General features: G+C 37.7%; 1 protein-coding gene across 1 annotated transcript in view; it reads left to right on the forward strand.

The window, feature by feature from the left end:
• The first annotated feature begins 2,427 nt into the window (after window positions 1-2,427).
• The window catches only part of LOC103598630 (chromosome unknown open reading frame, human C11orf88), a 21,803-nt gene continuing 11,291 nt past the window's right edge, over window positions 2,428-12,939 (forward strand). Inside the window, exons 1-3 of the mRNA XM_008582669.1 lie at window positions 2,428-2,830; window positions 3,356-3,394; window positions 3,972-4,042. Coding sequence (XP_008580891.1) covers window positions 2,605-2,830; window positions 3,356-3,394; window positions 3,972-4,042 — 336 coding nt within the window. The 5' untranslated portion in view covers window positions 2,428-2,604. The remainder of the gene's footprint in view (window positions 2,831-3,355; window positions 3,395-3,971; window positions 4,043-12,939) is intronic.

Below are 12,939 nucleotides of genomic sequence, written 5' to 3' on the forward strand. Positions count from 1 at the left end.
ATATATTCAAACAGAACTAGGACACACATTTTTTTTGTCATTATTTTACTTTGTTAGTGTACGACATACAAAATAAATTGCATTTAAAAAAATTCTTTCAGTAGGTGATGCATCTTGATGACTTTTATATATGAGTTTTCTTTGTTTTTTATTATCTTTGAAGAAAAGTTTTAAAATCTGATTTTCAAGGCATCTAACGCAACCATTGCCTTGGATGGCAGCAATGAGCTCAGGTAAGATATTTAAGATACAACTAATAATCATAAAACATCAATTGGGAAGAAGTATTAAATATGGTATTGGGTAAAAATGACTAATAATTCGAAAGAACAGAATTGTTTTATAACTATGTCTTAACCAAGATTTACAGGCCTGCATATTGTTAATGGGATGGAGGCCATTTCACACCTGGTTTTATTTATGTGTGCATATTTAAATGAGTGTGAGTGATTGATGCAATGTGTGCTACACCTTCATGCCTCTTCTAAAGATAAGATGAATACAAAATACAGTTAGTTGTAAATGACCTGCCTTTTACAATTTAACTTTTCAAGTTAATTTTTACAATTAACATTTTCTATACTGTACAGTTTATACTTTACTTTGGTTTCTTACTCTTCACTTTGGTGTTTACAGAACTATGCATCTGACAAAAAAAAAAAGTGCTGTCTTTCATATCCAAAGATAATGCTATAACTTACTCAAACTCAGCCTTGGGAAGTTTTCTGGTGTTTTAATAGTGTGAGCTTGGAATTTGTGTTGAGTGATCAAGATTACCTGCCCTTATTCATGTTTCTAGTGGCATCTATGAGACCACTTGCTGGTTTGGGCGCCCGGTGCTCGGTTTGTAGGCAGTGTCATTAGCTGATTGTACTGCGGCGCTGGCAATCACTAACTCCACTGCCATCAAAACAAGGCACAGCATCACCCGCCGCCCCGCCGGAGGAGGACGCCGGCTCGGGCCGCCCCGCAGCCTTTGGGAGGAGAGAGCTGCGCCTCGAGATGTCACGCGTCGGCGTCGCTCCCGCGCTGTGCTGCTCCGCTAGCACGTTGTCACAGTGCGGGTGGACCCGGGGAAACTCGGGCGGGGTGTTTCCGTTAGATACGGTTGAATTGTTACCGCCGTCTAGGAGTAAAAGCAAGATGGTACAGTCTCCTGCAAGGAAAGCGAGATCTGTGGAGTTTAATGGCTTTAATTTTGACATATGAAGACATTTAGACGGCTTGAAGAAGGCTCCCATGCATATAACGGTTAATGCCGTATGCTGTGATTCATTGTGCCTAGTTTTCATTAACTTTAAATCAGCTACAACTTAACCAGTGATCCGCCTATCACAACGTATGGGAGCACTAGCTTGAGACCAGTTTTTTCTGTGAGTCTAGTTACTAGGCAGTGTAGTTAGCTGATTGCTAATAGTACCAATCACTAACCACACGGCCAGGTAAAAAGATTTGGGGATTCATCCAAAGGAGCTGTTTGTGCAACATCAACGTGTTTGGGGGAGAGGGATATTGGAATATTCTGATACTATCCATTGCTCAACCAAGAGAAAAGTCAACATTTTAACTGCTAAATATACAATGTATGTAATATGTGTGTGTGTGTGTGTATATATATATATGTATATTCTTAATATTCCTCAGGCTCTTAACCCAAAAAAATTATTTTGGATATCTTATATTGGGGAATAGGATTAATTTTCCTTAGCTGATTGATCTATGTTATTATATTCATTTGTGATTATCAACTTTTAGCTTTCAGTGAGACTATGTTGTTAGTAATATTTTGAAAGAATAAAGTGCCATAAAGACAAAAATTGTAGTTGTCACCATATGTAATATGTCCTTTCCTAAATTGGCTTTATGATATCCATCTTAGTTCTGCCACACTAGTTACAAGTTTTCTGTCGGTGAAATGGTTAAATTCTTCCTAGATTAACAAAACCTCCTGGGAAAGCTATTCACACACACCTATTAATACTTTTATAAGAATACATTAACGAAATTTTTCATAATTTATTTTTCATGAAGGGACTCGATCCACTCGTTAGATATGTCCCTTCTTTTAAGTAATCATTTACAACTGTTGCACTCTAGGCAACTTTTAGTGGGAATGATTGGTAAATGTAGTTACAATTTAAATCCAGTTCAGGCCTCTAGCTCCCATAGGCTAGGATTTTAGTCGCTGTATTCTTAACGCAGGCCTCACAATTTCCAAGTAGCAGGTGCTGAGCCGCGGCAGTCGGGTCTGGAAGGGGCCCTGGGGGCTAAGGAATTTAGAGTTTATTTAGATATCATGGGGTGGGGGGAGGCTGACTGAAGCTATAAGAGGCTAAAGTGCTCCCTCACTGACTCCAGCAGGACAGGACACGTCCCAAAGTTGATGTTTTGACTCTTCCATCTCAACTCCGAGGCTTGGACTGGTCCTGAGGCCTGTCATCACCGCAGAAGTGGCCGTCAGATGGCCCACGGGCTCGCGCTGGACCCCAGCACCTGCGGAGGAAACTAAGGGCTTCTAGCGGTGGCGGTTACCAGCCCGGCGGTTCTCGGAGGGGCGGGGCTGGGGGCGGGGAGAGGGAGCTTGGAGGAGCGTCCTGAGTTGCCATGGAAACGGGACCCTGCGCGGGTGGTAGCAGCCGAAATGAGCCTCACGAAATTTGCCCCCCAGGGTTACTGGTGTTTGCTGGCTCCTCGGAACAGGAGGCCAGTTTAGCCAAGCAGTTCTGGATGTCTGCGTCGATGTGTCCCACTAACGAATCTCAGCTGGTGCTGTGCAGAGGTAGCAGTCAGCGCCTGCCGGTGGCGCGGCCCTCTGGGAGCAGCCTACCTGGTGAGTAAAGTAGCAACCTGGAGGACACCAGATCCCCTTCCAGAGAAACTGCCCAACCTAGCTCTAAAATAAGGATCTTTCATTTCAAAGGTCTGAATAGTACACACTAATAGTTAAAGGTATGTACAAATACATGCGTGAGTAGTTCCTGAACCTTCGCAGCAATCCTTCCACCCAAGAAGGATCAGAGGTATCTTTGTTACATCTAAAAGTACATCTTAAGTAACCCTTAAACTATTATTTTATTTGGCAGACAGTGTAGAATAATCTGAGAAAGTGTTATATGCTGGTTGAAAGGATATTAAGGATAGTAATTTACGTAATTGAGTTCAAACATAAAAGCTCTAGAGAAAGTTGAAGGCAGAGTCAACATTAGAAACCAACTTCCCTGACCCATCAGCCCTTAGTGCAGCCTAGGACGTGGAAACTGTTATTACGCAATTTTTATAGGTATAGAAAATTCAAACGCCTTTAACACTGTGGTCTTTTCCAATGATTTCTTTACTTCCCTTTTGTATTTTTTAGAGAAAAATTATTTCCAGCCTTTTCCCTTTGAGAATAACAGTAAGTATCAAGTTTTATACCTTTTAACATCCTGACTTTTTGGTTCTTCAGAAAATAATAAGTACAAGGGTACAAGTTTACACTTTGGCATAACTTTCTGAATTGCATACCTAAGACGAACATCCTGACTTTTTGGTTCTTCAGAAAATAAGTAATAAGTACAAGGGTACAAGTTTACACTTTGGCATAACTTTCTGAATTGCATACCTAAGACCCTGCCTAAGGGGCCATCCTATTTAGCCAAAGGACAATGACTAAATTCCTATAACAGGCTGAAAAGGAATGTAGAAATTGGAATCTCTGATACTACAGATATGTTCTTTTTAGAGACCATTTCTACCTTCTGGGCTCAGGTTTACATATCATCTAAAGAGATTAAAGGTTCCCTGCAGCCATAGCTAATTAATTCAGTCTCCAGTTACAAATCTGGTTTATAAACTTTTAAGATACAGTATGCATTTGTGTTTACCTTTCTACTCTATGTATTACCTCTTAACATGTATCCAATTTTATATCAATGTTATTGTAAAATCATGATAAAATTATTTTAGTTTGAATTTGACTTTATTTCCTTTAGAGAATACAGAAGTCATTGATGAAGCCTTAAAGATTCAGGAATCTGAGGAGAAAGTAAAGTTTCTCCAAAAGGTAGGCCAGTATTTCAGAAGGTCATCTGATTTTCTTTAAATTTCTAAATAATCCTGAGTATTCTTTTGTTTTTTTTAACCACATACTGACCACTTCTGGTGTATCAGCTTGAACAAATTGGAAAAACCTTTATTAGAATTTTAATTGAAGATTAAGAAATTCTATTAAACTGGCTATTCTCAGTCTCTGCAAAAACCCAAGAATGTACAGGAACAAAAGAATCAGAGAGAAGTGGAGAAGGATGGTGTAGTGGATTGAATTATGTCCCCCCAAAACTTCCTGAAGCTTGAATTGTGTCCCCCAAGTTTTATGTATTAGAATCTTAGCCCCCACTGTGACTGTTAAAAGGGTGGGAAATCCTATTACGGTAATTGAAAAGTGGAGCCTTGAAGGGGTGATTGGATTGTAGGACCCTGCAGTACTGCTTGGCTTAAAAATGGTGGTCAAGGGTGTGGTTCTGAGGGCTTTAAGAGAAGAGGAGAGTCTGTCTCTCTCTCTCNTTTATGTATTAGAATCTTAGCCCCCACTGTGACTGTTAAAAGGGTGGGAAATCCTATTACGGTAATTGAAAAGTGGAGCCTTGAAGGGGTGATTGGATTGTAGGACCCTGCAGTACTGCTTGGCTTAAAAATGGTGGTCAAGGGTGTGGTTCTGAGGGCTTTAAGAGAAGAGGAGAGTCTGTCTCTCTCTCTCTCTGCTCTCTCTACTTCCACCATCTTGCAATGTGAGACCCCTGGGTTACTGTCACCACCACCAGATGGACTTTGGACTTCCCAGTCTCAGAAACCGTAAGCAATAAATTTCATTTTCTTTAAAATCACCCAGTTCCAAGTATTTTGTTATAAGCAACAAAAACAAACTAATACAGATGTATTCATAGACTTTCCATACAATAAGTCCCCAAACCATATACAATGTTCTAAGAACAGAAATCTTGTAAGAACAGGAAAAATCAAATAGAATTGATTATCTTAATTTAAAAAATTAAATGATCAGAGGAATGAATCTGTCATCCAGACCCATTTTGACTAAAGGCTGGAATTAAACACATTGGTGGAAAAATCAACTGAGCATGTGTCTCTTTTAGCACCATCCCTTGTCTGCTTTTCAAGATCAGGCACAGCCTGTAACTCAGCAATTAATACAGAGATTTGTTTTAAAATTCCATTTGGCAATTCCTTGAACTTGTTAAGACAAGTGAATAGAAGTGATGTTGATGGGAGGAGGGGGGGGAAAGGGAGGGAAGAAAAGGAGGAATTAGTAAAAGGGACATGAAAATCAACTACATTGTGTATTGATAAATTAAAATAAAAATAAATAAATAAAAATAAATTTAAAAAATTTTTAAAAATCTATTTGGTTGATGGATAAGTTCTGTTCCTGTAATTGTTCCTGTATTATAAAAGCAAAGATAGAGGATTTGTTTTGGCCTAATGTCTTAATCGTTGGACATATTGGCAAACTATGCAAGACTTATCGGGAATTCAACATAAATTACAGAACAATGCATCTGAGTTTGCTGTTCACATTAATTCACTTTGTGGACTACTGGTGATTCCTTCAAATAAATTAGGTGATTAGAAACAATTAGTCAGCATTTTCTTTTCTCTTTAGGATGTTATATACTGTATATTTATACCATGACTTTATGGGGGGTGGGAGGGAACCTAATATTCAGTGAATTAAAAATCATTGAAAGTCAACTTCTTTGGAATTTAATTTTTTTATTTTATTTTAGGAAGGGATTAGAAATAAAATGATAACAACAAATTATTACCAGCTTTTGTCAAACAATAAGACACAATGATGTGAGTTACAGGTGGATGTAATGCTAATAGGCTTATATTAATAATCTTAGAACTGGTTTCCTTGCCTTGGATCCTTCTGTTAATTTTTTAATTACTCGAATGATCCACAGATATTTACTGAGGACCTGCTGTGTGCAAGTACTGTACGAGGGTAATTCAAAAAGTTCTTGGAAAAATAGAATTAACAGATAAAGTAACTCTTTCCATCAACTCTTTGAAGTATCCTTGTACTAGATGTTGGAGGTGCAAAGATAAGATGCGATTCCTGATCTCAAGGAGTTTACAATCCGGTGGGGGAGACAGCCAATTAAAGTCAATAATTATGATACACAAGGGGTCTTCAAAAAGTTCATAGATGGGCAGGCCAGTTAGCTCACTTGGTTAGAGTGCAGTGTTATAACACCAGGGTCAAGAGTTCAGATCCCCAGACCAGCCAGAGCCAAAAAAAAAAAAAAAACCCACAAAAATTCATGGAAGGATTTGTATTATCTTTTAATTCTATTTTTCCATGAACTTTTTGAAGTACCCTTGTATTATTATGATAGATGTATATACATAATACTAGGAAAACACATTAAAGGACATCAGAATCAAGCTTAAGGAATCGAGAAACCTTCCCAAAGGCACTGAGTTTTGAAGTATGTACAGAATTTGTCAAAGTCTATGTGAAGCAATCCTCCATGATGCACTAGTTATCTTTCTGAAATCTGAGTATGATTATGCTGTTCTCCTAATTTCATTTTTTCTTGTGGTTCCCCATTTTCTACGGGATCAAGACCCCTCAGCATGTTCAAGTTTCTTTCCACTCTGACCATAACCTGACTTGTACTACTACTCTCCCCTTCTCCCATGCACCCCACGTCTGTATAGTTCAAGTTTCTTTCCAATCTGACCATAACCTGATTTCTCCTACTACTCTCCCACTCCTCTTATATACCCCACCTCTGTATAGTTGGTTCTCAACCACTTAGGCCAAAGCACACTGTTTACCGCTTCCCATATGTGCTACCAAAGTGATGAACAGGCTTAATATATATTTTGCTATACCTAAACATGCACAATATCTGCCAAACTATACATTAAGTCAAGTGGGTCCTGCAATGCAGTATAGAAGATGATTGTATTTGTTGAGAGTAGAAAGTAAGAGGCCTTACAAAACAATAAGCCACCAGAAAAGAAAGAGAATGTTTCTGAAACTGTGCCTGCTGAGTATATAGGAGAACTGAGTACCATATAGTACAGTTATATTCAAACAATGCCATGGTGCAAAAGGGCAACCCACCAAGAGAATCTTGCAATAACTGAATGTTCTTACAGATATGCTGAGATATTATTGAAGCAGTATTCATAACAACCAATTTACTGAGTGCATATTATGTGCTATACACTAAGCTAGACAGTTTGCATGTATCAACTCATATATTCCTTAAAATAGCCCATGACAATTATCACCAGTTGATCAAACAAGGCTTAAATGATTTTCCAAAGTTCCCACAATTGGTAAGTGGCAGAGCCTAGATTCAAAGCCCAATATCCTAACTCCAAAGCCCATGAAACTAATCTCATAATAGACTCATGTATTGTAATGATTGCTGGCCATAGCATTGTTCAGATATGCTGCCAGATATTCTAAAATTCAAAACTATGTTATGAACACAAATGTGAGAAACACCGTTTCCAGCCCATGCGACTATAAGCTGTTTCTTCAACCTGCAGTGCAGTGTCTGCACCTAAAATGCTCTTCCCTATTTTCCTTCAAGGCCTAGGTCAAATGCCAGGTTCTGTGAAGCCTTCCCCGAGGTTACCTAGAGACTAACAAAATGAATAGCTTCCTTTTCTGTGTTCCCATGGCAAGTCACAGATCCTCTCTTCTAGTATTTTTATAGTCTCTGATCTGTGTTGTAGGTAATTGTGTATGTTTTTCTCTTTCCTGCTAGATTACAGGTACCATAGTGTAGTGGACTTTGGAGGCTACAAGGTGGGTTTGGAGACCTAACTCTGCCCCTTACTATTTGTGTGACTTTGAGCTACTTATTTAACCCCTGTGATGCTCAGCTTCCTCATATATAAAAGGAGAGTGGATAAAAATATCCACCTCATAGAGTTGATGTAAGGTATGTAAAGCACCTGGCCATAGTTTGCCCTCAACAAATGCCCTCTATAACAGAGGTCATGTCTTATTTGCTTAACCAGTGCCTATCTTTTTATTAAAACTCAACAGATATTTGTTGATTGAATAAATGAATAATAATTGAACTAGTTAATGCGTGAGTGAATGCTGTATGCAGTGATATTTCAATTCTGTTTAGCCTTTTCCACATAGATCCATCTGGTGAATTTTTCTAGGCTGTTCATTTTTGCAAACATACTCCCCAAATCACATCATCTCTCTTCTCAGTTTTGCTTTTATCTCAAGGGTCTGGTATGACGGGAGGAAACATGACTCTCCATAATTATTGAAACAGAATCTAGTTTTGGATACTACTGTTTTAGTCTATAGTACTTTCTCTGCATTGGCGCCACCACCATTCTAGAATTTTTCGCTTCATGGTAGAAAACAAATGGGGGAGATGGTATCTTTTTAATTAAGAAGATATTTACAATAATCTATTTAAGAGAATATTCTACAGGTTTCGAACATATACATTTATAAGTAAATTCCAGGTATAATTTTCATCTTAAAGTGGGAAAAAAACATTTTCCATAAATTCTCTTTAAGGTTTATTCTTCTACTTTCTCCTTAAAATTAATGAAAAACTAAAAATTTATTTTCCATCTCTCCTAAAAGTGTCTTTATAGCCCTCTCTCTCCAAGGGATATTGATTTTTCGGTTGTTACAGTTTTTTAACTTTAATGTTATTCTCCATTTTGGAATATTTTCCAGGTATACATTTATAAATGTTTTTGGTTAGTGGACAAAACGCTATTAATCACAACTACTATTTCTGTGATGGATATCCGTGGCAGGAAATCAAAAACAATTGTGTCTGTCAATATTAAATGGCTTACTATGTCCATAAAGGAAACCTTATAGTACTACCCTGGACCATTTTTCTTCCTTTGGGAGTTCTAAAGTAGTCTGAAAACATTATAGTAAGTGAATAGTCAGCTAATTCTTTGAAATCATAAAACTAATTTGCTTTTTAGTTTTGCCACCTTTAAGAAAGCTCTTTAGCTGATTATCTCTTTATAAAAAGAATTATGAATAATCCATTTGCTGAGAGAAGAAAGAAGAGAATTAGAGCAGTATTTTAAGTATATATAGATGACATATTTGAAAATGTCCATCTGGAATCAAAGTTTTAACATGAGTGAATATAAACCAAAGGATTTTTCAAGGATAATATGCGATCTGCAGAACAACTCACATATGCTATTTATTGGGAATGGGGTTTTACTCTGTTCTCTTATACACATCCTATACGACCAATACTGACCATAGTGTGTCTCCCTCAAAAGTCTTTTATGTGGCACTTCCTCAGAAGCAAGCCATGCTATGAGGAAAACAATTCTTAGAAGAAAAAGTATCTTAGGAGCTTCATAAATGTGTATTTCTAGACACTGAGTCATGAAAGTGGAAAACTTTTTAACATTATCATCTATTATCCTATACTTTCAAAGTAGTGAAAGAAATAGAATCATCATAAGTCAGCTTTAGAAAGTCAAAACAAAGATGTAGGGAATGTCCTCAGTGTCATTGCCAGGATGCTCAGATAAAAGAAAATCCTCTTTTGTGTCAAAATGATAGGAATTCACTTCCTAGACCAATCTAAATTTTCCCGGGTAATGGTGTTACCTGGCTTTCAGTTTTGCTATCCCACCCTAATGTAACATTTACAAAGTTCCTCTTCCTCCATAAAAGGAGTATCAGTAGGAAGTGGTGGACTTCTCTTTCATCCACAAAAGATATTTAGTCAATCAAATTCTTGTTCTTAATTCACCAAAGCATTCAAGTGGAAGAGTCATAAAAACAGACTGTGCATTTGCAGTAATGAGTGAATATTTTGGTAGCAAATGATAATTAAAATACTATAAAAATATGTCTCATTCCTTTACATCGTCTGTAGTACCACTTTGTTTTCAAAAATTATTTAATCTTGGGGAACATTTTGTATTGACAGATGAGGTTCCTCTCTAAATCTTCTTTAATAACATCTCCAGTCCTTGAAAACATACTTGGGAGAGGAATGAGATCTGGGATCAAATAGCTGAATTCATTTGCCCCATAGACCCAACCCCAGAGTTAGATAGGGCATACCCCAGATGCATCTCTTCCTATTTTTCCCAAAGGTCTGTATACTTTATCTTCTATACACTTCACCATAAGAACAAAATAAAAACATTTTAAACACTAAGGTACTATTGGGCAAGAACTCACATTAATTATCTGCTTATAAAACATAATTAAATGAAACAAACACAAGATGAAGCAAAAAAGGATCATGTATTTTTTAAATAAATGCACAACTATTAAGTTCCAGTTACATGCAGCCTTATTGTTAAAATTAGTAAACAGCTTATGAGCAGTAGGGCAAATCCAATAGGATTTATTAAAAATCTAGAATTATCCTATGGATTAGGTAACTCAGAGAATAATCATTGCACACCTGAAATTAAAACCATAATCTACCTTTGTTCTTTGCCTCTATCAAAGGCAAAATGAAAAAGTCCTTAGGCAAATTATGTTACAGTAAAATAGTAAAGTTAAATGATTTATGTATCTATACACTCATCTCTCAGTATCCATGGGGGATTGGTTCCAGGACCTCTGCAGATGCTCAGTCCCTGATATAAAATCACATGTATTTGCATGTAACCTATGGCACATCCTGTTGTATACTTTAAATCATCTCTAGATTGCCAATAATACTTAATACAATATAAATGCTATATAAATAGTAGTTATACTATATTGTTCAGGGAATGATGAGTAGAAAAAAGAATCTGTATGTGTTTGGTACAGACAACTTTTTTTTCTGAATATTTTCAATCTGAGGTTGGTTGAACCCACAGATGCAGAACCCATAGATAGAGAGGGCGAACTGTGTTTATCATTTTCTGTGACAATGAATTTTAGTCACATGAAGTGTGGTCAAGAATGCCCTCAGAGCCTGAGGTGATACAGTCATTTGTCTACTTGGCTCTTGAGATTTTTCAGTTCCTAAGCCACCATGTGGGAATATGCTAGATCTTCACTATTCATGGATTCCATATTTGCGAATTGGCCTACTAGCTATAATTTATTTGTAACCCCAGAATCAATACTTGTGGCACTTTCGTGGTCATTTGCAGACATGCACAAAATAGTGAAAAATTTGAGTTGCCCAAAACACACATTCCCAACTGAGGTGAAACAAGGCATGTTTCAGCGCTCAAACTGTAAACAAGTGACCTTTTGCTGTCTATTTATGGTGATTTTGCTTTTTAAAATGGCCTCCATGAGCTGAAGTGCTGCCTAGTGTTCCTAAGTGCAAGAAGATTGTGATGTGCCTTCTGGAGAAAATATATGCATTAGATAAGTTTTGTTCAGGCATGAGATACAATGCTGTTGGCCATGAGTTCATTGTTGATAAATCAACAGTATATTTTACATAAGGTGTCTTTAAACTGAAACACACATAAAACAAGGTTATGTATTGTTCCATTGATGAAAGGTTGTGACCAGAGGCTAGCAAGAACCTAAGAGCAGTGGTTCAGTGTTCACTAATTCAGTGTTTGTGATGACTCTCTAGAACATGCCCTTATGTGATACTTGCAGTCTTATCAGGGAAAGAAATATTTATAAAAGAATTACACATGATGCTAGGAGAACATTTACTAGGTTGGTATTGATCCAGTCAAGGGAATCAGGGAGGATTTCTGCAAAGATTGACTAAGCTGAGAGTTGAAGAGCAGGCATTCACTAGGCCAGAAGGAGGCAGTGGAGGGAGCATTGGGAGAGCATTTCAGACAGCAGAAATGGCATGTGCAAGACCCCGTGCTGGGAAAAGGCATAACACACTTCAGAAGCTGGACGGCCAATGTGGTCATGCAAGAGGAAGATTAGGCCATAGTAAGAACAAAAAGAAGCCACTGGAGTGTTTTCAACTGGAGGATGATAACATGAAGTTTGCTTGAAAAAGATCAGGCAACTGTAATATGGAAAATGGATTGAAAGTGGCCAGAGCAGAACTGGGCCAACCAAACTGGAGGCCATTGCAGTCATGCAGTTGGGAGGTGATGGTAGCTTGGATTAGGATGGTGTGGGTGGAGTGGGGAAAAGTATATGGATTCGAGAGATATTTAGGAAGTAAAACAACTAGGAGTCAGGTTATTTGTTGGGTATGGAAGATAAGGCATTGCAAGGTATCAAAGATAACTCAGCTTTCTGACTTGCATAAGAGGATGGGTGGTGCCATTCTCTGAAACAAGGAACATTAAATGAAGGTCGGCTATTGGGTCGTTTTGGTTTTTTGGTGGGGGGTGGGGGGAAGGTGGTTAAAAGTTCAATTTAGACTTATCAAGTTTTAGGTGCCTTTGAGATAAGCAAGTGGATCTGTCAAATAGGTCTGTGAATATATGGGCCAGAAACTCAGAGAAACATGGACCAGAGATGAAGTTTGATAGTCATTTACTCGGGGAACCCCCTAACCCCTTCGTCTTCAGTCCTTATGGGTGGGGAGGGAAACACATATGGGAAAGATGAGGTCAGTCCCATTCACCATATCTACATAACAATCAACCTGATAAAAATCTTTAAGAGTTAGTAGTCTTTTGTTTGCTAAGGACAATCTTTGATAATTATGGCAACTGAATCATCAATAGCATATAATTCAATCATGTATTAGGTATCCCTAATATATGTCTACTTTATAGAATTTAAAAATATAGGCCAGCCCATGGCTCACTTGGTAGAGTGCTGTGCTGATAACACCAAGGCCACGGGTTCGGATCCTATATAGGGATGGCCGTTTTGCTCACTGGCTGAGTGTGGTGCTGACAACACCAAGCCAAAGGTTGAGATCCCCTTACCCCGGTCATCTTTATAAAAATAAATAAATAAATAAATTATAATGCTCATTTCATGCTCATATTTTTCTCAACACAATT

The sequence above is a fragment of the Galeopterus variegatus genome, unplaced genomic scaffold (assembly GCF_000696425.1).
Source record: "Galeopterus variegatus unplaced genomic scaffold, G_variegatus-3.0.2 Scaffold2690, whole genome shotgun sequence".
Lineage (NCBI taxonomy): Eukaryota > Metazoa > Chordata > Mammalia > Dermoptera > Cynocephalidae > Galeopterus > Galeopterus variegatus.